Below are 24,601 nucleotides of genomic sequence, written 5' to 3' on the forward strand. Positions count from 1 at the left end.
GTGTGCTAGGTCCACCGCGAAAGTAGCTCTACACAAGGAAGCCAACTTGTCCCCTCTCACCATTAAAATTCATCAACAATAGGGTGTGCTGATCCCTGGGATTTGGTCCTTCCCATGGAGATTTAAGGGTATGTAATGAAAGCCACCTGCTGTATTTTCCCATCCAGGTCTGCCAAGGACCATGCTTCATTGGTGGTTTTCTCTGGCCCCATCAGGCCGATTCACTTAATCTCGATGTTGCGGTGATCCAAGTGGGAAGCTCTAGCTACTAGAAGTAGTTTATTTAGGCCTGCTGGGCTCTAAACTTTGCATTTGTGGGGAGCTTGATTTTCACTACTACTATTGCTGGACCTGTCATTTGTCTAGGCTCTTGGTACCTGCCTCAGCCCGGTGGGATCTTTAGCAGTGCACCAGCACAGTGCCCTCCCTGGCTCATATATCACAAAAGTCATAGAGGATCTCCACCTGGTGTAACCGTTTAACCTCAAATTGATACCTGGCCAGTATCTCTAGGTGTTAAGTATGTGGAAACTATATGGTACTGCAGAATCAGAATTTCACCCAAAAGGTGTGATGCAGTGAGCACATAGCATTTTAAGTAAAGCACTACAGACCTACATTATGAATGTCCACTGACTTTATAAGACCTACACCAGGTCAGTACCAATTCCTGAAGGATCCCTTCTGTGAGAGGCTAGCTGGGTGCAGCTGAGCTAGATGGTAGTCTCACGTGTTCACGTGATGGTAGTCTCACGTGTTCAGTCCGCACACATGAGCACACACCTGTGCATACATGTTCATGGGTAACCAGCCCAAATCCTTTAACTCTAGCTCTGAAGCAGTGGCCTTATCTTCTAAGACGGACACTGGCAGTTATCGATTGCAGTCCATTTCCACAGAATTTACCATGAGTGAGACCCAGTTGGTCATACTCACTCACAGTAACTCTAAAACCGGGTAGTCATAAATAGAAAAATCCAAAGGAAATTAAATGGACGGAACCTATTTTCCACAGTAATCAAGACACGTACTGAAAGTTGTCAGCGTCATATTTCCAAAAAAATACAATAAAAATATAAACATATAAGGGGCTTTTATTCAACCATCTTTATCCACTGGGCTGCTCAGCTGTGACTCAAATTACGCTCCCTCTCAACATAGCACCCAGGAGAAGTAAATAAGCCAGCCCACTTCAGCCATTGAATAACATCCATATTAATGGCTGCGTTTCATGTGTGCACATACAGATGTTCACATAAGAAAATAGTGTCCTTATGTTAGACATTTGGATGCACTTGTATTTATACCAGTGACTGCTATTACCTATACATACGAAATTGTCATCACAAGGATTCCATTGTAATCAAGACATTTATTGATTCTGGCGATACTGACTCATCATAAACAAGTCATATTTATTTATCCTATAGAAAAAGTAACACAAGTGTATATGTAAATATTTAAATTGTGAAGCCACCCTCCTTACCCTTGTAAAGGTCATTCGAAGGAATTGCATCTTACTATAGAGGAACATTTATTAACAACAATTACATTTTGCTTTTTGTCTACCACAGCACACAGCAATGGCTCAGCAAAATTGAGTCATAGGCCGAGTTAATTAGAAGCATCTGCAATTCAGTTACACATAGTGCCAGTCAAAAACCAGTTTGCAAAGAATAGTGTGTAAGGTACTTTAAGTTACCAGTGCCTGCAGGTATACTAGGTTGTTATCAAAGGTGTTCCATAGTAATAAAGATATTTATCGAAATCTGCAATATTGACTCATAAGTAACAACTTTGGCATATTTACTTATCCTACAATAAAACAGCACACTTCATTAGAGTAGCAAAAGTGTATATTTCGAAGTCACACTCTCTGCTTTGTGAAGGATATTTTGAAGCAACTGCATCTGACATCTAGCAATGACTAGGGGTACTGCAGCTTTGATATATAAGCCCAAGCAGCTGGATCTGATTCGAGAGGGACATTTAGTAAGAGCTTTGTATGTCGAGCTGTTGCTTCTGACTCAAGAGGGCCATCTACTAAGGTCTTGAAGGACTGGAACCTTATTAAAAACATCAAGCTGTTTATGTGACAGGGCAGTCCGACTGACATTATCAATCACTGTTTTATATAATGCTGTTAATTTACTTATGTGACACCAAAAGCCATTCAGCATAATCTTTCATGTGATATAATTGATATTTTAATTGGTATACTATCATCAATATTTTATTTTATGATTGTGATGTACACCACCCAAAACCTGTTCAAATAGTGGTAAATAAAGTGTAAAGTGTGTAACCCAGCTTTATTGCAGTACAAAGGCACACCTATGTTCCTTGTGCGGCTGCACACCTTTTTTAATTCTAATTCCCTACATGTAGCACAGAATTGTAGAGATTTGGCTACTGATAAGGGTACTTTGGGTGTACTGAGAAAAGATGACAGTATAAATGTAGGAGTGCCATGGTCTGTGCCACCTTTCGGCTCTCCTTTCCAATACACTTAAAGAATGTCAAGCAGGAAAAGAGCACAATATGGACTGCTAAGATGGTGCTCCAGCCAACTTCCCCTCAGACCCACTGTGATAAGGATCCTACATACTTGAACTGAGTGGAACTATTCATTGCCTACTGAGGTGTGGGGTTTGGGACCGTGCAGGCATCTGTGCAATTGTTTTCTTGTTATGTTTTTTTGAAATGCAAATAAATGCTACTGAAGAATTATTAACGAAAAATTCAAGTAACATTTGTGTATTAAATGTATTTTATTTGATGTATTAATATGCTATATTAATTGCTTTAGCCTAAGAGAAACCTACAAAGCCCTGTTTTTGTGATTGTGCAGAAAATACAAAGTAATTTCCTTAATGTGAACTTTCTTTCAGACTTCATTCCCATGAGACGACTAGCTTTGGTAATAGACCCCTATTGTTTTACACATGGAGAGATGTAGACATTTGACCCTGGGTGTGGAACATACTAAACTGCGGACTAGCAATTTAAACATTTGTTTCAAACTCGTGTGGCGCTACATGGATGGATGATGTTCCCATGGCAGACTTGGGAAGAAATGAGAATGTTGCTGCTTGGAGCTGTACAGTCGATTACTATTGGATGATGACCTGTCAACATAAATTGAACTGTTACCTTGACGAATCAGATTGCCATATGAACTTTAAAATAGTGATGACAAGTTGGACTTTGTTCAGAATCCTGGAGCTCAAGAAGAATCCTGAATGCTGAGCCCCTTGGCAGGTATCTTCCTCTCTGCCCTGCCCTTTTGTAATGCATTGCTGAGATGTAGAGATCTTCTCCCAAACCCAAAGAAGAAGACTCTTTACCAAGCTTCTGACCTGCTGACGCTTTCCCTTTTTATCTATCTTTTTGCCTACTTACATTAGTGTTCTAATGTCTGAGATGTCCCACACATTATCCCTTGAATGGTTAAACAGTAGGGTTTCCCTGTGCCAAGCCAAACTGAACTGTAATGAGTTAAATTTGCCTAGATGCTAGTTAGATCTCAGTAACGCTTGTTTTCTGTTCATCAGATTATTTTACTGATGGTTTGAGCTATCTTTATTGAATGCCTAGTTCTTTTAATGTTAGTTTGCCTTAATCTGTTTAGTTACCTTGGTCAACCCTTGGTGATACTGTATCTTTAAATTTTTGTCTTGAGAGTTGTCTACATGACTTTCGGCTTGAGTTTGTAATAAAACTCCTTAACTTTATTTTCTGACTGGAATCTTCCTTGTATGGCCACATGCGTCATACTGTATGGTTTGAACTGAAATTGTGTTAATGGCTCTACCACATCCTACATGGGGGGGGGTCCAAAGATCAGTTGACCTCAGATTAGCATTGATTCCTGCGAAGGGTGGAAATACTCCAGCAGTTGCAAACTCCACAGCCATACGAGAAATAATCCTCAGATTAACTCACTCTGTTTCTTCATCTACTTTATACATGGCTAACATGTTGCTGTGTTAATTTTATATTAATTGAGTACACTATTTATACTAGAGACTTGTTGGCCCTGGTGATTTGTGTGAATCGTGACTACCATCACATTGTGTGCAGGGAGTAAGACACTCAGTACCAAAACAACTGCTTTTATCTCTCTGATAATAATTTTGAGATGTAAATGGGTAGGCAACCTGGAATAGCACCTACTCAAAAGGAGAGGATGTATAGATCACAACAGATTAGGGTCCTGTGCCCACTAGCTCAATGGTTTTAACAGAGATCTATATCTGCAGCAGTTTGTTTGCCCATCCTGCATTTAGTCCCAAATGTAGCTCTCGCAGTCTCATCCTGAGGCTAGAACTGGGACAGCACAGATGCAGAAAGAATTTAAAGCCAAATGTATCAAACTACAATCTAACTATTTGTAGAGTGGAAGGTACTGAAAAGTGTCTCTGATTGTCAGGATCATTTTAGGTGGCGGTAAGATCGAGGGATATTCAGAAACGTCCCAGTACTTTGTATCATCTTGGCATTTAATTTCAGAGGATTTCTAGTGATTCCTTGACCCAAAGGGTGTGAAGCACTAGGTGCACGATCATCTAGTCTTGAGGGAGTGTTCTCACAAACAAATAATCTATGTATGTTTTCTTAAGATGATTTGCATTTAATGCCACACTTTACATCTAGAGGCACCAGAAAAGACATATCATTTTTGGCAGTATGGCAAAGCCACCATTGACATGGACACCTTCTGAAAATCCACAGAGCACACTGTGGATAGTTCAATTCAATTCAGGTTTCTGAAAACACTTTTGGTCCAAGCATTTTGTTTCAAACAACTTAAAAATACAATGGTACAGAACACAAAAAATTATAAAATGAAACAAATGTAGATGCGATAAATACAAACAACCGTAAAATCAGCTGGAAAAGGTGCCACACATGGAGTAAGTACAATTCCAGTTATGGAATATAGCATTGTAGGAAGTTGGCTCTGTATGTGCTATTTCAAAGTAAGGAATAGCATGCACAGAGTCCAAGGGTTCCCCTTAGAGGTAAGATAGTGGCAAAAAGAGATAATACTAATGCTCTATTTTGTGGTAGTGTGGTCGAGCAGTAGGATTATCAAAGGAGTAGTGTTAAGCATTTGTTGTACATACACACAGGCAATAAATGAGGAACACACACTCAGAGACAAATCCAGCCAATAGGTTTTGTTATAGAAAAATATATTTTCTTAGTTTATTTTAAGAACCACAGGTTCAAATTCTACATGTAATATCTCATTTGAAAGGTATTGCAGGTAAGTACTTTAGGAACTTTGAATGATTACAGTAGCATATATACTTTTTACATAAAACACAATAAGCTGTTTTAAAAGTGGACACAGTGCAATTTTCACAGTTCCTGGGGGAGGTAAAGTATTGTTAGGTTTCACAGGTAAGTAAGTCACTTACAGGTTTCAGTTTTTGGTCCAAGGTAGCCCACCGTTGGGGGTTCAGAGCAACCCCAAAGTTACCACACCAGCAGCTCAGGGCCGGTCAGGTGCAGAGGTCAAAGAGGTGCCCAAAACACATAGGCTTCAATGGAGAGAAGGGGGTGCCCCGGTTCCAGTCTGCCAGCAGGTAAGTACCCGCGTTTTCGGAGGGCAGACCAGGGGGGTTTTGTAGGGCACCGGGGGACACACAAGTCAGCACAAAATGTACACCCTCAGCAGCGCGAGGGCGGCCGGGTGCAGTGTGCAAACACGCATCGGGTTTACAATGGTTTTCAATGAGAGATCAAGGGATCTCTTCAGCGTTGCAGGCAGGCAAGGGGGGGGCTCCTCGGGGTAGCCAACACCTGGGCAAGGGAGAGGGCCTCCTGGGGGTCACTCCTGCACAGGAGTTCCGTTTCTTTAGGTGCTGGGGGCTGCGGGTGCAGGGTCTTTTCCAGCCATCGGGAAATGGAGTTCAGGCAGTCGCGGTCAGGGGGAGCCTCGGGATTCCCTCTGCAGGCGTCGCTGTGGGGGCTCAGGGGGGACAACTTTGGTTACTCACGGTCTCGGAGTCGCCGGAGGGTCCTCCCTGAGGTGTTGGTTCTCCACCAGTCGAGTCGGGGTCGCCGGGTGCAGTGTTGCAAGTCTCACGCTTCTTGCAGGGAGTTGCAGGGGTCTTTAAATCTGCTCCTTTGAAACAAAGTTGCAGTCTTTTGGAGCAGGGCCGCTGTCCTCAGGAGTTTCTTGTCTTTCTTGAAGCAGGGCAGTCCTCAGAGGATTCAGAGGTCGCTGGTCCCTTGGAAAGCGTCGCTGGAGCAGGTTTCTTTGGAAGGCAGGAGACAGGCCGGTAAGTCTGGGGCCAAAGCAGTTGGTGTCTTCTGTTCTTCCTCTGCAGGGGTTTTTCAGCTCAGCAGTCTTCTTCTTCTGGTAGTTTCAGGAATCTAAAGTTTTAGGTTCAGGGAAGCCCTTAAATACTAAATTTAAGGGCGTGTTTAGGTCTGGGGTGTTAGTAGCCAATGGCTACTAGCCCTGAGGGTGGGTACACCCTCTTTGTGCCTCCTCCCAAGGGGAGGGGGTCACATCCCTAATCCTATTGGGGAATCCTCCATCTGCAAGATGGAGGATTTATAAAAGTTAGAGTCACTCCAGCTCAGGACACCTTAGGGGCTGTCCTGACTGGCCAGTGACTCCTCCTTGTTATTCTCATTATTTTCTCCGGCCTTGCCGCCAAAAGTGGGGGCCGTGGCCGGAGGGGGCGGGCAACTCCACTAGCTGGAGTGTCCTGCGGTGCTGGCACAAAGGGGTGAGCCTTTGAGGCTCACCGCCAGGTGTGACAGCTCCTGCCTGGGGGAGGTGTTAGCATCTCCACCCAGTGCAGGCTTTGTTACTGGCCTCAGAGTGACAAAGGCACTCTCCCCATGGGGCCAGCAACATGTCTCGGTTGTGACAGGCTGCTGGAACCAGTCAGCCTACACAGATAGTCGGTTAAGGTTTCAGGGGGCACCTCTAAGGTGCCCTCTGGGGTGTATTTTACAATAAAATGTACACTGGCATCAGTGTGCATTTATTGTGCTGAGAAGTTTGATACCAAACTTCCCAGTTTTCAGTGTAGCCATTATGGTGCTGTGGAGTTCGTGTAAAACAGACTCCCAGACCATATACTCTTATGGCTACCCTGCACTTACAATGTCTAAGGTATTGCTTAGACACTGTAGGGGCACAGTGCTCATGCACTGGTGCCCTCACCTATGGTATAGTGCACCATGCCTTAGGGCTGTAAGGCCTACTAGAGGGGTGACTTATCTACACCCGCATAGGCAGTGAGAGGCTGGCATGGCACCCTGAGGGGAGTGCCATGTCGACTTACTCGTTTTGTTCTCACCAGCACACACAAGCTGGCAAGCAGTGTGTCTGTGCTGAGGGAGGGGTCTCCAGGGTGGCATAAGACATGCTGCAGCCCTTAGAGACCTTCATTGGCATCAGGGCCCTTGGTACCAGGGGTACCATTTACAAGGGACTTATCTGGATGCCAAGGTGTGCCAATTGTGGATACAAAAGTACAGGTTAGGGAAAGAACACTGGTGCTGGGGCCTGGTTAGCAGGCCTCAGCACACGTTCAGTTTAAAACATAGCATCAGCAAAGGCAAAAAGTCAGGGGGTAACCATGCCAAGGAGGCATTTCCTTACAAGCATCCATTGTTCTCGGGGAGGGCAGAATGTTTGGCAAAGTGCAAAATATAATTCCTTTATTGAGCTGATGTTGAAGACACATTGACACTTTTGCCTTGAAGTGCATACTTCTATAAATGCACTTGTATGAAATCATGCTCCTCACAGAGTCTCAATATGTTTTGTTGGTACAAGGCACTGTTATCGCTTCATGGAAAACTGCCTTCAGTTCCCATGCTTTGATTCCGGGGGTGACCAAAAATGGATAGCAGTTTATCTGTCACCTGAATTTGCACCCTTCTTATTTGTTTAAATCACCTGCGAGCCAGACTCAGGACCAGCCGTCAGCTGGTCTGTCCACTTTTATACCCAGGTCATGCTTTATGGGTTCTGGGGATGGTGCACTGGTGAAGGTGCCACCTTGCACGTATAGCCTGCTGGGCTTGACAGAAAGTTGTGAAAAGCGATTTCTTGGACAGGGAACGGGTCATATTGAGTGGTCCTAGATCACTCTCTCCACCCACAGCCCACTGGAGACAGCAGATGAGTATACCGCTCAGGCTTTTGAGAAGGGAGATTGGGCACAAGCTGTGGCTCCAGGCCATGCCCTCTAGCTGGAACTCAGTAGACGTGGCCAAAGGCTGAACTCTTGGAGCAGATGTACTTGGCATATGGCATAAGTAAATATCAGGCTTTGCAACTATAGACTTCTTCGGCTATGGCTGAAGCCCATGCCTAGTGAACTCTTGCGGTTGGGAGGATGGTTGAAGGATGTGTCTCCATCCTATTCAGTGTCGAGAAACTCATATACTATGTGATCCATGACAAAACTGGTGACATCCCATGATGTGATATCCATTGACCATGCTTACTTAACAGGGTAACGGTCTGTGCACTGTAAAATCGAAAACATTGAAAACAACTCACTGGGCTAGAGGGCTTTGAAAAGCAGTCTCACAACACTAAAGCATAAATATGCTGTGCTTTATGTTTGCTTTGCATTTGGAGTTTTAGTGTTTGTCTGTTGCATTTTGAATGGAGAATGAGGTCTTTCCTTTGGAGGCCAAACCCACCTGCAGCTTGATTAGTACAGCACAGACATGGAAAAATAGAGCATGCATTGGGGATTTCGTACTTGCTCTGAGTATGTTGGAGGCTCGCTCTCAGCAAAATGTGTTTCCTTCAACTTTTTTCAGTCTAACTAAGGGTTTCACCAATATGTGACCAAAGGCTGGTTTGAACTGCTACCTCTTCTGATTTGTTTTTACTTTTTTGCTTACATTTTTGTGAATTGTACTTTTAGGAGATACTGATTGCACCACTTTAGGATTGCACTATAGTATATTCCTGAATGTAGTCTGTTAAACACAAGTCACCGTTCCCTCATTCACTATGTGAACCACCTATCAGAAAGAAAGTGGCACAGGACACTACGAAGAAGATGTGTAATGTTTGGTTGCAACCACACTCTGGTTAGAAGAGTTACATATCAGGAAAGAAGTTAGGCGATGGGAGTTGAGCAACGATGAGGCTTTGAACTTTGAAGTTCATGAATATGTTGTGGCCTTCAAAGGTAATCCTAAATTACAATATTACAGGTAAGTTTGTGCAAAGTTGACATTAAAGTATGGTTTGCTAATTTAGTTAGGGGAGCTAATTTAAACACATTTGAAACTGACGGTTAATCTATTGATTTTGACGCATGACGTTCTTTTGGGAATCTCTGAAGATAAGAAGAGCTTTTAAGATTTGTACCAGTGGCCTTGGATTCATCCACAGGTAGAATGCAAAGCATTCTGGTGCAGTGGTTGAAATAAGGTTATATCTTGAAGTGTACAGTGGCTCAAAGTTATGCAAACACGTTGTGATAATCAGCAGCGCTTTGCTCATGTTCAAGACTTAGTATTATCTTGGTAGAAGTCCACATTCAGGAACAAAATATGATTTTGCAATTCAGGTCACATAGGAATTTATACACTTATACACCTATTGCATTAATATGAAGTTGGGAAAGAAACAGAAATTTCAATGATTCAGATTGATCTACTTTCATAGGTCCAATCAACTAATATGGTTATGATCAGTACCTTGCTACAGTTAACAAGTTAAATTTCCTTATCATGTGGGTGTGTGTGGAGTCAATTCTAATTTCAATCAAACCTGCAACACAATGATAGTAACCCAAGTATCTGAAAAAATAAGTGTTGACAAACATCAGACACATTTAATTTCTCAATATCTGTTTCCACAAGTGTGATATTTGCTCTACAACAGGGATACATAGGGGGTTTCTCTAACCCTGCAGAAAAAGACAGATGCAAAGCCCAGTTGATGTAGGCATTGGAAGTAAAAAGGTCATATGTATATTTACATTAGCAGGATTAGCATATCACCCAATATAAATACTCCTCTTTCTGAACTGGTACAGTTTTGGTAAGAGCAGCTAAAGTATTACTGAAGACGCACAGTGGACGTGGTCCTTCCAAGCTTCCCAGATGCATGTGTGATGTGCTGCTCCAGTTCAGGTTTTTTTCTTCGAATTCTGGGGCTTGTGGTCTTGTTTATTTCATTTTATACACAGGATTAGAAATCCCAGAAATCAAAGGAAAAATATATGGACTGAATCAGCGTATCACGCATGGACCAGGGAAACTTGGCAGCTATGTCCATGAATGCAAATCATCTAGTTTGATCTCCTACATATAAATTTGCTTGTTTGTATTTAAAGACGCTGACCCACGTCAGCTGAATGTTACAATATTGAAGATGGTGTTGATGGGCAGTATGGCAGTATACAATCTTTGCCGATTGTACAAATATGTTGACATTTTTTTGTATGTTTGTTTGCTTTTTTCTATCTGATGAAAAATTCATGTTATAGTCGCTTTTCAAAAAAGTAACATTTTGGTCGCTTTGGAAAACTCTGAATCACTCTAAAAACACACATGTATAAACTAGCAGGATAATTCAGAAAAAAAAAACCTAACATTAACATTGTGCATTAAAAAGGAAAAAAGTACGTAGCTGAAGGCAGGCATCATGAAGAATTCAGACATGTTTCTGATTCATAAAAAGTGAGATTCTATGCAAAAATGCTTATCAAGTTAGCCAATGCTCTCACCTTGCTCTTTTGTATATTTACAGTCTGATTTAGAGTTTGGTGGCTGGTTTTAGGACTGTCACCACTGCTGAGTACTTTACTCCACCCATGACGAGAGTACTCTGCCCGCCAAAATTATAAGATGTCTGCCAGCCCAGTGTAAATCCATTGAAAGTTTGACGAATTACTCCGTCAACGTAATGGAGCCGTCCATCAAACTTTCAAATTTTCTTTCATTTTCTAAAACAAAATCCTAAAGCAGAATTTTCTTTTTGAAAATAAAAAAACATGATGACTTGCTTGCCAGGGGAATTTACTCCCATGACATGAGGGTCATTCACATGATTTTGCTTTCACATACTGCCACGTTTTGTATGGTGCATGTAAAAGCAAAAACTGGCCATGTGTTCATCCATTCTAAGTAGGGTGGTGGACACACTGCTAATCCTCCAATGGCTCTTACTCTATCAGTACATTGGAGAAGTATGTTGGCAGTGGAGATAGAGTAGTCTCCACAGTCTACATATTGAGGTGCCGTCTGACTCTGAATGAGGAGGACAAAACTTTGTTCTGGCAGAGAGGGTACTCCGTTGCCTTTGGAACAAAGTACCCCCTCTGCCAAAGCCTAAATCAGCCCAATAGTTTTTCCAAAATTCAGTTTGTTTACTGTTCATTTGTATGTTATTTTATAAAGAAACAAATTGCTAGGTCAGAAGTACTGAAAAACTATTGTTCAATGGCATGTGTGGCTGTAGTTACACATGCTTTGCATAGGTCCGCCATCTAATGTTGGGTCTGGATTGTTACAAGTTATTTTTCTTTGAAGAAGCTTTTCGAGTTACGGGATAGTGACTCCTCCTCTCAGTGGTATTGCGCATGGGCATCAAGTCCTTTATTAGATTGTTTTCTCTCCGCCGTCAGGTTCGGATGTGTGTTCCTCTCGCCCTGGTTTTTCTCAACTTGGTCCACTCAGAACCGTTCCCTTCCATCTCTCTATCAACGATGGTAATGTATTTCGATCGCGTTTTCACGCTATTGCGTGGTCGGTCTGAATTCCAGCTTAGGGAATTGACTCACCGCCCTTCAGGGCATCCTTACCCGTCTCGGGCCTACTGCTCCACCGTGGCGTCAGACTATGCAGGGCTAAAGGAATGTATTCCATTTCGATTCTGCCCTTGATGACACTAAGGGGGTCATTCTGACCCTGGCGGCCGGTGGCCGCCAGGGCCACCGACCACGGGAGCACCGCCAACAGGCTGGCGGTGCTCCAACGAGCATTCTGACCTCGGCGGTTCAGCCGCGGTCAGAAGCGGAAAGTCAGCGGTCTCCCGCTGACTTTCCGCTGCTCGTTTGAATCCTCCATGGCTGCGGAGCGCGCTCCGCAGCCATGAGGATTCTGACCCCCCTACCGCCATCCTGTTCATGGCGGGAAAGCCGCCATGAACAGGATGGCAGTAGGGGGGGTCGCGGGGCCCCTGGGGGCCCCTGCCGTGCCCATGCCAATGGCATGGGCATGGCAGGGGCCCCCGTAAGAGGGCCCCGCAAAGTATTTCAGTGTCTGCCTTGCAGACACTGAAATACGCGACGGGTGCCACTGCACCCGTCGCACCTTCCCACTCCGCCGGCTCGATTACGAGCCGGCATCCTCGTGGGAAGGGAGTTTTTCCCTGGGCTGGCGGGCGGTCTTTTGGAGACCGCCCGCCAGCCCAGGGAAAAACTCATAATACCCTCCGCGGTCTTCTGACCGCGGAGCGGTATAATGGGGGCGGAATTCTGGCGGGCGGCCTCCGCCGCCCGCCAGAATCAGAATCACCCCCTAAATTTCCTCACACAGACCAACATCTGTGTTTGTCTCCTGACCACAATGAATAGAATTGTGGCGTCTGCTGTTCCTTTCGATCGAAAGAGACGCTCCGTGACTGAAGAGCTCGTCGGTTGGAAATGGCAGCCAGGACTCCAGATGACATGCCTGATATCTTCAAGGAAGAATGCGCAGGAGGAGCCAGACCAAGAGGGGGCCTTCTCCATCGAGGACTTGGAATCCAATGTACAATCTGACATTGAGAGTCAACCAGTGATGTTGGTGCAACATGTGAGTAGAATAACGTCTACTACCCAAGCAAGACTTTAAAAAAGCCCCACAAAGAGGTCGCTGGACCGCCACTGCCTTCAGGCCATTGTCAGTTCCGAACATCTCCTTGGATGCCCACCTCCCGGCACCAAAGATAGCCAAGACCAAGGCATCTTCGGCATTGACCTCTGGCTTGATCTGTTCACATATAGCTTCAGGATAGAACCAAACCATTGACCCAAGCGTATCAGCACCGACCAAAGTCTTTAGTGCTGAAAATTTCAGAACATAAGGCTGTGTCTCATAAAGACTCCAGTCACTCTTCCGGCTGTCCTTCACCATACGGCCCAAAACAACACCATACAAAGCTGGAGCGGAACACTGGAATTGGCCTCTATTCACTCCGCGGCTAAATGAACCAAAGCTCAAACTCATTTATAACCTGGAGTGTTAGAGGAATGGGATCAGCTACTAAGAGGTACAGCATACACAGATACTTATAATGCAGAGGGGCACAAATAGTTATGCTACAAGAGACCCACTTAATGCAGTGCTAAGTCAAAAGGTTACGCCGCCGATGGCGGGCCACATATATGCAACCACATACTTGGTCTACTCAAGGGGGGTGCTTATATGGGTATGGGCAGGTGTCCCATTTGAACATGTACACACATTGAATGATAAGGAGGGGTGGTATGTCCTGATCAGGGGCAGGTTACTGGGTAAAGTAATAATCTTGGGATCCATCTATGCCCTCAACCAGGACCGAATACAGTTCTTAAATTCAATATCGACCCCTTTGACCAACATGGGGGATGGTGACCTACTTTTAGGTGGGGACTTTAATTGTTTAGCGAATGAGGAACTAGTTAGATCAATACCCCCATTGTTGTCCCCGGCGCGGAGAGTATCTGAGGGGCTATGACACTGGATGAACCACTGGGACCTGCTGGAGATCTGGAAGGCTCACCATGCTCAGTCAAGGGAATACTCTTGTTACTCACTGGTTTACAAGCTACATACAAGATTAGATATGTTTTTGTGTTCTTCTCCGCTAGGGCACTGTCTGTGGAGTACTTGGGGTGCATCCTATCAGACCATATCCCGCTGCTATTACAACTTTGCCCAGTGCTGGAGAGGCCAACGATCCCCCTTTGGCGTCTTAACCGCCGGTTGCCGGATGATGCTCCTTTTAGGGAGACACTGCAAAAGGCCATTTCAGAGGTTTTTTTAGCACAACCAAGGTATGGCCGCGACTAGACTGGCAGAATGGGAGGCCCTGAAGATTGTGCTCCGTGGGCACTGTATTGGCCAATGGGTGGGGGCCAGGAAAGAACTAGAAGAAGAACTTAAGGGGTTGGAGGATAAACTTCAGGAGCTAGATATCCAGTTGGGGTTGGACGGCAGGGCGGACACTAGAACTGAATACTTTAAAGCACTAGACCATCTCTGCTGATTAGATTACAAGACTATGTGGCAAAGAATCACGATGAAGAGGGCAGAGATGGGAGGCTGCTGGCCTGATTGGTCACATCCCCAACTAGGGGAAGGCCAATCACACAGTTGTTTAAGAAATGACGGACTAATGGTCTATTTGCCAAGCGCTATAAACAAGGCTTTTCAGAAATATTACGAATGCTTATACTGACTCCCTGGGGTCCTCATAGAGCAGGACATGACTGACTATTTGAACCGCATTCAACTAAACACAATAGGCCCTACCATACAGGGCACCTTAGGTGGACCTGTAACAGTGCAGGAGATTTGGATAGCCATTAAGGAGATGGCACAAGGCAAGACCCTGGGCTAGATGGCCTCTCAGCAGAGTTCTATCCTGCCTTCTCCAAAATACCTGCACCCAAACTAGAGACACTGTATGCCGAATCACTTAGAATGGGGCACTTAAGGATGTCTATAACGATGCACTGGTGATTCCACTGCCCAAGTCGGAGGCACAGGGACCACCAGTCACAGCATTCCGCCCCGTCTCCATGCTCAATTTATATTTTAAAATACTAAGTAAGGTACTATCCATGAGACTGGCCCCATATATGCACGCCATGATCCATCCGGATTAGAATGGGTTCATCCCATTGAGAAGTACTTTCCTTAATCTACGAATGCTGTTTTATGTTATGTACCACCCGAAAGTGGATCTCCACCCGAATGCGATGTTAATGTCCATAGATCTGGAAAAAGCCTCTGACTTGCTAATGTGGGACTTTCTAATTGCGATTATGCGACAAATGGGGTTGGGCGAAAGGTGGGTGAAAGGGGAGTGGTTTCCACCCAATATGCTATACACATAGGCACTAGGCAGGGGGGGCACTGTTGCCCCTCCTATTTGCACTAGTGATTGAGCCATTAGTGGCGATATTTCATCGACAAGGGGCAGAACTGGTACTTTTACTGGATGGCCAAGAACATACCATATCTCTATATGCTGATAACTTGGTTGTCTATCGGAAAGAGGGCACTCACAAGGTTACAGAGGCGATGTCTAGTCTGGAGGAATTCGCTAGATACTATGGCTTGCATGCCAACACCACCAAAACCTACTTATTCCCCTTGAGGGTTGCCACTCACTGGCCACCTGTGATCCCACATGGACTGGAATGGGCCCCAAAATTCTTTAAGTATCTGAGAATTCAAGTCTTCCACTCACGGACGGACCTGCGGGATGCTAATTTGGGGGCCACCATTAGATCGCTCAGATCATGTGTGGCATTTTGGAGGTCTCTGAAGTTACTAATAATGGCTAGGATCTCCTTAACCAAAATGATAATGCTAACCCGACTGCTATATTATTTTGTTCATTTACCGGTTAGGATACCAACCTCATGGTTTAAACAGCTAGATTCCCTGCTCCGTGAATTGATATGGGATGGTGAAAGGAATAGAGTTGCGCTTGAGGTCTTACACAACCCCCTAGATGAGGGAGGGTTGGGAATACCAGATTTTGAATTGTATTACATAGCGGCGCAGTTGCAATGGGTGGCGGAATGGTTGGGAGGTGCTAATCTCTGAGAGATAGGGGACACAGGGGAGCAACAAGGTCAGTAGCCCCTACTCGCCAAACTACTTAATAAATCAGTGACAGCCTCACAGCCATGGGTATTGTTAGAAGTGGCCTTGTGGACATAGGGCAGGTACCTCAGTAGATCAAAATGGGCCCTGGTACATGGTCCGGCAGTGCCATTGGTGGGACCGCCACATGGAGACCCGCTGACGGTATTCACAAGTAAGCAGCTGGTGTCCTGGACAGCGGCGGTACTATCAACAGTGGGGGACTGCTTTCAGGAGGGAATTCTATTGCTCCTTGCGGATCTGGTGGAGTGGTATGACTTACCACCAGGGCAGTTTTTAACATATCATGCCATTCTGCGCTCCTTTAAAGACCTGTGGCAGTACACTGCCCGGGAACCAGAGACATACCTAGTACTACAAAGCTTATTGATGCTGGAGCGACTAGGCACATAGTAAAATGGCTGTACCAGGCACTCTTTAACACAATTTAGAAACCCCTGACTAAGGCAGAGATGGGAGACATTAATGGGGTGTGAGATATCAGACACAGACTGGAAGAAAATATTGGCCTATATGCATAGGGTAACCAGGAATACCAGATTAAAGTATACTTAATTCAATTACCTGCACATGACCTACTTAACACCATCTAGGCTGCAAGCCACCTATGGGGGGGTGGGGCCCAAAAAATGCCCAAGATGCCCATTCCTAATAGCTGACTTTGGCCATATGACATTGACCTGTCCTGTAATCTGGGAATTCTGGGAAGCGGTTGTTGACAAATTGAATAAGGTGCTGGGGCGTAATCTTGCATGCGCCCTGAGACCTGCATGTTGGGGCAATACTCCAGGGTTGGACGGAAACAGGTAGGCAGTAGGTTTGTAGACATGGCCATGATCATTGCTAAAGGAGGTATAGCCAAACAGTGGAAGTCCGGATGGACCCACGGGTCTTAAGCTGGACACAGGAAGTGATGAAATGGGCTGGGGCTGAAGAAGGGGCACTGATTCAAGAAGACAAACGGGGGATACGGAGACAGCCATTAGCTGGGCTGTGGTCAGACATCCTGAGAACATGGGAACATCAGGGAGCAGATGGGGGAACAGATACAAGTTCAGCTGTCTCTCTCATGTGAACCCTTAGGAGGTCTAGCTAACAGATATCCATACTTGCAGCTAACAAGCGCCAGAATGAATGATCCCGATCCGGTAACGTTTGGTGAACCCATAAAAGAAAATGAGGCAACCTGTAGACGAAGTAAAAGGCAGGTACAGGCCAGACACACAACATATAAGCTTCTATAGGGCAATATAGACAGGGAAGAATCAAGGGGTCCCTCAGATGAACGGTTATAAAAAATACATGAGTATGAACATAATAGACCCCCAGAAAGACCTCAGTTTGGTTTGAAATGTTATTAGTTTGTATTTCAATTTGATCCATATGGACTGCCATTGAACCTGGTTGTAGAAAATAGCTCAAATGACAGGCGCAGAAGGAACATATGCATACTTCTCTTAAGGAAAGATATGGGGGATTGATAGGAGCAATGTAAGGTTATACCACCAGATAGCTGAAAAACGAAAACGTTTGTAAGTAATGCTTCTGAATGACAAAATGTAAAATTGAAATGTTTATGACAATAGTACAGAAAAACAATTTAAAAAATGGATTAAAAAAAAAAACTCCTGCTCAGAGAAAGCGTTAAAAGGGGGGCACACCATTGTTTACAATGGACCCCTATATACTGTTCAGGGTTAGCACCAAAATGTTGGTGTTAACCCTGAACAGTACATCATCAGCGTCAAACATTTTGACGCTATTGCCCCCTACCCTGCGGCATGATGCACTGTATCTTAGAGACGGTGCATACATGGTGGCGGTAGGGGGTACTAAGTGGCGCAAGGAAAGTGGCGCTGTACTGAGTGCAGCGCCACTTTCCTTAAATCTGACCCTAGATGTTAAAAGGGCTCTCATGTTTTCTTTTTAAATTGTTTTCCAGGAGGGTACTCTCTGAACCCTGTTTCCACTATACAATAAATTACCCCTCTTGACCCAGGTTCTTTCTCCCTCCCTTCCTCCCTTCTAGTCTTCTTCTTTATTTAAATCACCACTCTTCATGCTTCTACTTTTAGAGAGGAGTGCATCCGTTCTCCTACTTATCTTCTGACTCCCTCCCTATGCTGCTTTCCTATCTCTCATTTTCCACTTTTGAAAAACTATTTTGCTAAACTGGAATTAGTTATGTCTGCATTTAATTTGGCTTTTAAAAAACTCTTTTAGTAAATCCAGTTTCATTTATAAACGATTCTGAGGAGGGATTTATGTTGTTATTGTGAGCCAGTATTTATTTTAATTAGTCTTTCCACTAAATTGTATGTTAGTTTAGTGTCTCAGGCATGGGATTCTATTATTCAGTTTTTTTGTATTAAGTTACATACTTCATGCCGCGCACCACTTTCAAAGCTGTTCCATTATACATCTATATTATGCTGCCTCATGCCATAGAAAGGGCAATTACTCGTTCGGATGCCTTGTTTTTACACACGCCGCCAGTGTTCTCAATGCAAATAAGCTTTTACACCACGGTATACATATATATCCTACAAGTTTCCCGCATCCATGCACTAGTAGATGTGCTACATTCGCAATGATAGATCTGGAGATGGTGGCAGGACTCTGGCTTTGAGACAATGTTTACTATCAAGTCCACACAATCCCTGGGCTATCCAATGAGTTGGGAAGCCTTATGGCGTCCAGGACTGCAGCTTATTTTGGAGGCGGACAGCATGAAAACTATGCGACATTATGTGCAAAATAAGCCTAGGTACAATGTTAGCAATGGTTGTTCCACCAAGGATAAATGTGTGAAAATGGTGGAGTGACGGGTGGAAACTAGGCATTGAGGCTGCAAAACAGTGAGGCAGTGAAGTGAGGGTGAATATTGGCTAGATCCCTACAATGAGGTGTTTGCAACTCAGGCTTCTCTCTAAGATTAAGATAAACCAATTGACAGTGAATATTCTACACTAACGACTGTTGATTATTTTCAAACTTGGCTCTCTCTTACCTTTTCCAATGTGCCTCCTGGTATTCTCTATCGTAGAGTTTCTGTTTACGTTTGACAGGAGTCCAAGGCAGAACCTGCTCTTGTTATGTGAAGGGTCTGTGAATCCATCTATGAGTACACTGCGCGAGGAAGCCTGGAAGGTCTCCCCCACTCTGTTGTTAAGTTCATAATAAGCAACTGAACACCAGTGAAGAGGTTCTTCATAGCATACAGGCCGGAATTCTGCAGGAATTGAGAAAACAACATGCAGTCACATTCATTTGTAGTAACACAATTCCCTTTTACACCTCCAATAAGGTGTGCCATACAAATGAAAGTCTCTGTTCCTTTGAGTATGAAAGTACGGATCCAGTGTCCTGTTCTTCATTCAGATAATAAAAATAAATCGTAATCTCAAAAAATTATAGCTGATGGCCATCATAGCACTTTCTGACTCTGGGCGTGATTTGGTGCAGAACTGGGAAGGCTATTAAGCACCTTGTCAGACATTTGTTGGTGTTTGTGTCAGCTTAGTAGAGAATATGTACAATGTTTATTTTTATGTGTTGCAATGCTGTTGGATCAGCTATATGTATTTGGTGCTGGGTTCTGACATTTGCTGTTGAAGAATGGCCACATGAAGGCACTTCTGGAAAAATGTTGCATGATAATATTTAGTGTGCAGTGCTGTTGGGAAGCCAAATAATGGGCGGGGTGCGTTTTGTGGGGAATGTTTGCTGTGGAGGAACGTGGTGTATCTTGCTCTGGGGTGATGCATGCACCCCAGAAAATATGTATACAGTATTGGGCATATTTAGTGGCAACACGCATTGGCAAAGCCAATACGTCTTGTATTTTTGACTTTACCATCGTGGAAATATATATAAGTGGATGGATTGGATAGAGTAACTGTTGAGCTGAGAAAGACTAAACCGAGGGGGTGGGGAGGGGGAAGTATGGATGAGCTGGGGGACAAGGGGAAACAACACATGAAGCACTGAGGGCGAGGATTTCAGGCAGGACGTATCACAGTTATAGAGCAAGAAAACACAAGCATGCACAAAGAGCTCTATAAGTGGTTCTTTGATTTGGAGCTATGTAAGAAAACAAGGCATCCACTCAAAAGGATGGTGAAGAAGCTATGCTCCGTGGGAGGGCAAAACACTAGGAGAGGAAGAACAAACACTGAATAAAAATCAAGCAATGCTCATGGGTTAAAGTGAAGACCGCAAACAGTTCTGGATATTTATACAACATGTATTTAAAAGTCTGCGACCAAAATTTATTGGACACTAATGCCTATATGTGTAATGTGAATGTTCTAATTTGCACTGGCTTTTCGATTTTTACAGCACCTGTAAAGAGCTGCACAAGAGACCGAAGAAATGCACAAAAAACTGGTTGAGTAACAAATTCCAAAACAACAGAACAATTCATAGTAAATAGCAAAAGGTGTGAGTACATACATTGAAATTATTTTAATATAACCGCTATGTCATGTTCAAAGTAGCCCAATATATATTTGAGGACTATATGATAATTACGTGAGCCATGAGGACCTTCTATGCTGGTGAATACAGCTAAGGGTCTCTTAATGAGTTCCCTATTAATCCATAATCTTCAAACAACATGAGCTACCTCGGATCGGGATTACACGAGCACACTAATATCACGGTTTATAAATACGTCACCCAGAGATTCAGCTGCTAAAAACCTGTCCAGATCTTTGGGTACAAAAACATGCAGGAATAGGTGAAGAAACACTCATTTCTGTATGTTATTCTCCAAACGTCTACAATCTGGAGTACTTCTGACTACTGAAAATGTGAAAATCAGCAGATGGATATTTGGAATTTTTGCAATTTACCTCTATTGGGGACGGAGAGCACAAGCTGACAATCATCTCTTGAGCCTATGGGCCGACCGTTTCGATTTCCAGGAATCTCTGATGCATTGTACGGTGGAGGCGGTGTTTCTGCTAAAATCAGAAGCGTCAGCGTTACAAAACAATGAAAAATTCATTGAAATCAAAACTGAATATGGTGGCTTATGTTACGCTATGTCAGATATTTTATAGTTTTTTATACCACCGAAATGTCACCTTAGACCACTGAGAAAGGAAATAAAAGATGGGAAAGAGCCAGGAGTGAGAGAAGGATGCCAAGAGAAGGGAAATGTGGAGGGAGCTTCGTGAATTAAGCTGTGTTCCCCAAAACGCTAGGCTTAGTGGAAGGATATTGTGGGGGAAGTCAGCCTTAGGCATCAAACCACTTAATGAGGTATCCATTCTCCTGGTCATTCATATTATTTTCTTGTAACATTTGCCGTGTCTGCATATTTTACCAGCAGATTAAGCCTTTAATTCAGGAACTCATTTACCAAAGGTGGCATCATCACCCTGATGACCTAGAGTGCGCCAAAGGGGCCTGATCTACCACAATCTAGCCATTAGGTTCAACATATTCCGCCTCGCTCAACAGAGACTTTTTATCTCTGAACTACTCAATTTTTCTTTCCTCTATAGAAGGCTTGTAATCAGACCCTACACTTTGCTTATTTTTTTCGTTCACCCTCCCCTTCAGACAGCCTGTTGTCTATGTCAGATATGCAAAGGTACCCTCTGGTTTCTCAAAATCTCCCTCCAGTTCTTGAAATTGGTATCTTGTTCTGCTTATGGTCTACAGAGAAGCGCCCCTTTTGCAAAACAAACTTCTGATGAGATATCAGCATTGGCATATATTTTTATTCTTTGACACCAGGAAGTTAGTTGCAGAAAAATCCACAAGCTCCGGTTTCCCTAGCTTGTCTTTCTTTTCTCCTCCTTTAACCTTTCTGTTAAGAGGTCTCCTACCCATCTGTTTTAATTTTCACTCTAGAGTCACGTGTATCCCTCATTACAATTTGAATCAAAGGGCCATTCAGAGCTCACTGGCTGGCTGTGCTGTCTCTCTAAAGTGAGCACCCTGAGTACTGCCACTAATCTGCAACACTGAGACCACAGCACAAGGTGGCATATCATGGAGATCTCCTTTAATATGAGTGAGGCCCTGGGCCCCGTTTTGGATTACAAGGCAATCTTCAAGGTTGTTTCAGCTCAACAAGATTCACACCCACATAGCTCACCCCTATTGCTATGACAATGCTATTCTTCACTACACAAGGTCTTGGTAAATATGTATTATGGCCAGCAGACTACCTTTCTCTGAGTTTCTGTGTCTTTTCTGCTGCAAAGACTCACATGAACAGTCTGCCCTTCTTGTCTTCTCAGTCCTAAGAAAGGACCCTGCTGCCCATTAGTCACAGGAGTTGTCCCTGTACTCTGTCTTCCCCTTTCCCTCTTTGCCCTTCATGGGATGAGCCCCTTCTTACGTTTTATTCAACACACAAGACCCTGACAAGCGCAGACCAATGATGCTTGCCTCTAGTGCAGAATTATCTTCTATTTGTCAGACCTTGACACTGATGGACTTAGTGCACCATCATTGTTTCTCTCATGTTGTGTTTGGAACTCTGACCATGAACACACATTATGGGAAACCAATATATTTCCATACATATTCCAGGTTCACACTGTTAGTTTTTTGTGAGTGATAAGCAACATTTTCAATAAGAAGAGCACATAGCTTACCCATAAAAAGAACAGATGTTTCTTAAAAGAACACACCTATTTTACTATTAGAATCATGCAAGTAGAGTGATGTGTTCACTTCTGCAAAACAATGTCAAAGTATCAAACCAGCACCTGATATTTCATAAGGACTTCCTGGGTCAGAAGAACTTCTTGGAGAGTCAGGGTAGCCGATAGTGCGGGGAGAATGTGGATATATGTTGTCCTGCGAAGAGGAGAATGGAGTGCATGTTGGCTGCTGGAAGGACTCTGGGTAGGTTGCGTTATGAGGCATCAAAGGATCACTGTTGAGGGATGCATTTCGAAACTTGGCTAGAAGGCTAAGCTGAGGGTTGAATTCGCTGTGTCTTGGAACCAGAACTGGAGGTAACACTAAAATACAAAGACACAGGTTTTTTTAATCTTTGTGCACAATTTCGAAATACAGACAAATTAATTACAATATCATACGGGTTCCCTATAAACACATGCAGTAAAGACATATTTCCTTTCATACAGATGGAAGAGCAAGTCATCATATCAGTATAGACATTGGAGTAACATTCTGAGCCATGTAGGAATCCGTTAAAGCCTGAGCTTGCAGCTGTCATAAGATCCTTTTAGAATAATTATTCAAAAGTAAATGGAGAGAAATCATGTTTTTGCAGCTCTTCGATATGATTCTAATGCATGACATATCTCCTCACTTGTGACCTGGCGCTACACTGAGAAGGGTCAAGGGTAGACCTGTAGTTCAATGAAAAAAATAAGAAGGATCCTCCTATATAGAATGTGAGCAAAGAGAAACAGGTGCTATTTATGGCAGTGCTGGGTCCTCCATAGATGAGAGGCAACAGGTGTAAAGGAAGGAAATGTCATCGAAGGGAAAAGAGAAAGAAGCCAAATGGGTAAATCAAAAATGAAGGGTCCATGGGAAGGTGACATTTTTGGTCCTTAGTGGAGAATTCAGTGAGAGCGAAGTGGGTATGCACAATAAGAATACGTTACAAAATGTTAAATGTTCATGATGCAACACTTCTTTTTTTCCAGGTGAACATCATTCAGTATGGGTTAGAAAGCTCACACACATTCAGGAGAAATTCAAAGAGGCTCCTAGAGGTCAGAAAGAGGATACATGAGCAATACCTAGAGCCTGATTTATCAAAGAGATTTACACACTGTGTCTAAGACGAAATGCATTGATAACTAAGGACCTAAGACTTTGCAGAAGTGTAGACTGAGTGGCTTGTGCAACCTAGGTAACCAATGGAATGACTATCCCACCCTTATCAAGCAGACTCCATTGCGCTAGTTGGTGCAATATCTCTCTACCATTTGTAAACCATAACCTGCCTGAAAAAGGAGCATTCAGCAGCAAAGACCTATTATAACATAATACAGGAGCATAACCAATACTGGCTACTTCTTTCACGATGGTGAGAAATACATCCCATTCTAGGATGACAGGTTATCCTTCTTCAGGAAGATTCCCTTCATACTAAGAAGAGTTAGTGTGTATAAGAGGAGCAGTTAGCCCAATCCAAGATGGCAGCCAGGAGGATATCTTGTTATACTTAGTATCCGCCCAATACTGATTCTTACTACCAACTTGTGCTTTGTGTTCTGAAGGGTGACGAGTTCTTGTGGCTTTCAGAACACCCTAAAGAGAGACTTTCAGAGTTATGTTTGTTAACTTCTTAATGGGTTGAGCTTGAAAGATGCCTAAGTGGAGTCTATATATTTAAATCTGTTATTTCTCTTACCCCAACAGGACACACTTATACTTCCTTTTGAAAATTTGAATATTGGCTTCTTCAAACTGGGGAGATGGGCCGCTCTAGAGCGGCCTCAAATGATGCCACCCCGTGGCCAAGAGAAGCATTATGCTGACAACAAGGCTTTGTTTTGAAAAAAAAGAACAACAATAATCTGCTCTGTAATGGGCCATCATGTTTTGTCATTTATATCTAAGCTGGGAGTATGTGTCAAAAGGTCTCCAAATACTCTTCAAAACTTCACCTCCACCCCTTTTCTAATAATCACACTGTGGATACTTTTACATGTTATTATGGCTTGGCTGACCAGAATAGCATGTTTGGCATCATGTATTTGATTGCATTTTTAAAACAGTA

The 24,601-nt window shown here is 43.6% G+C and overlaps 1 protein-coding gene across 2 annotated transcripts in view; it reads right to left on the bottom strand.

The window, feature by feature from the left end:
- Positions 1–24,601, bottom strand: part of SMAD9 (SMAD family member 9) — a 132,506-nt gene that overhangs the window by 37,416 nt on the left and 70,489 nt on the right. The window contains exons 3-5 of one of the 2 annotated variants that reach the window (XM_069205516.1): positions 22,605–22,862; positions 20,730–20,840; positions 18,884–19,105 (exon numbers count right to left, since the gene is read on the bottom strand). In XM_069205516.1, coding sequence (XP_069061617.1) covers positions 18,884–19,105; positions 20,730–20,840; positions 22,605–22,862 — 591 coding nt within the window. The remainder of the gene's footprint in view (positions 1–18,883; positions 19,106–20,729; positions 20,841–22,604; positions 22,863–24,601) is intronic. The other variant, XM_069205517.1, reaches the window with a different exon arrangement.

Source organism: Pleurodeles waltl, chromosome 8 (genome assembly GCF_031143425.1).
Source record: "Pleurodeles waltl isolate 20211129_DDA chromosome 8, aPleWal1.hap1.20221129, whole genome shotgun sequence".
Taxonomy (NCBI): Eukaryota; Metazoa; Chordata; class Amphibia; order Caudata; family Salamandridae; genus Pleurodeles; species Pleurodeles waltl.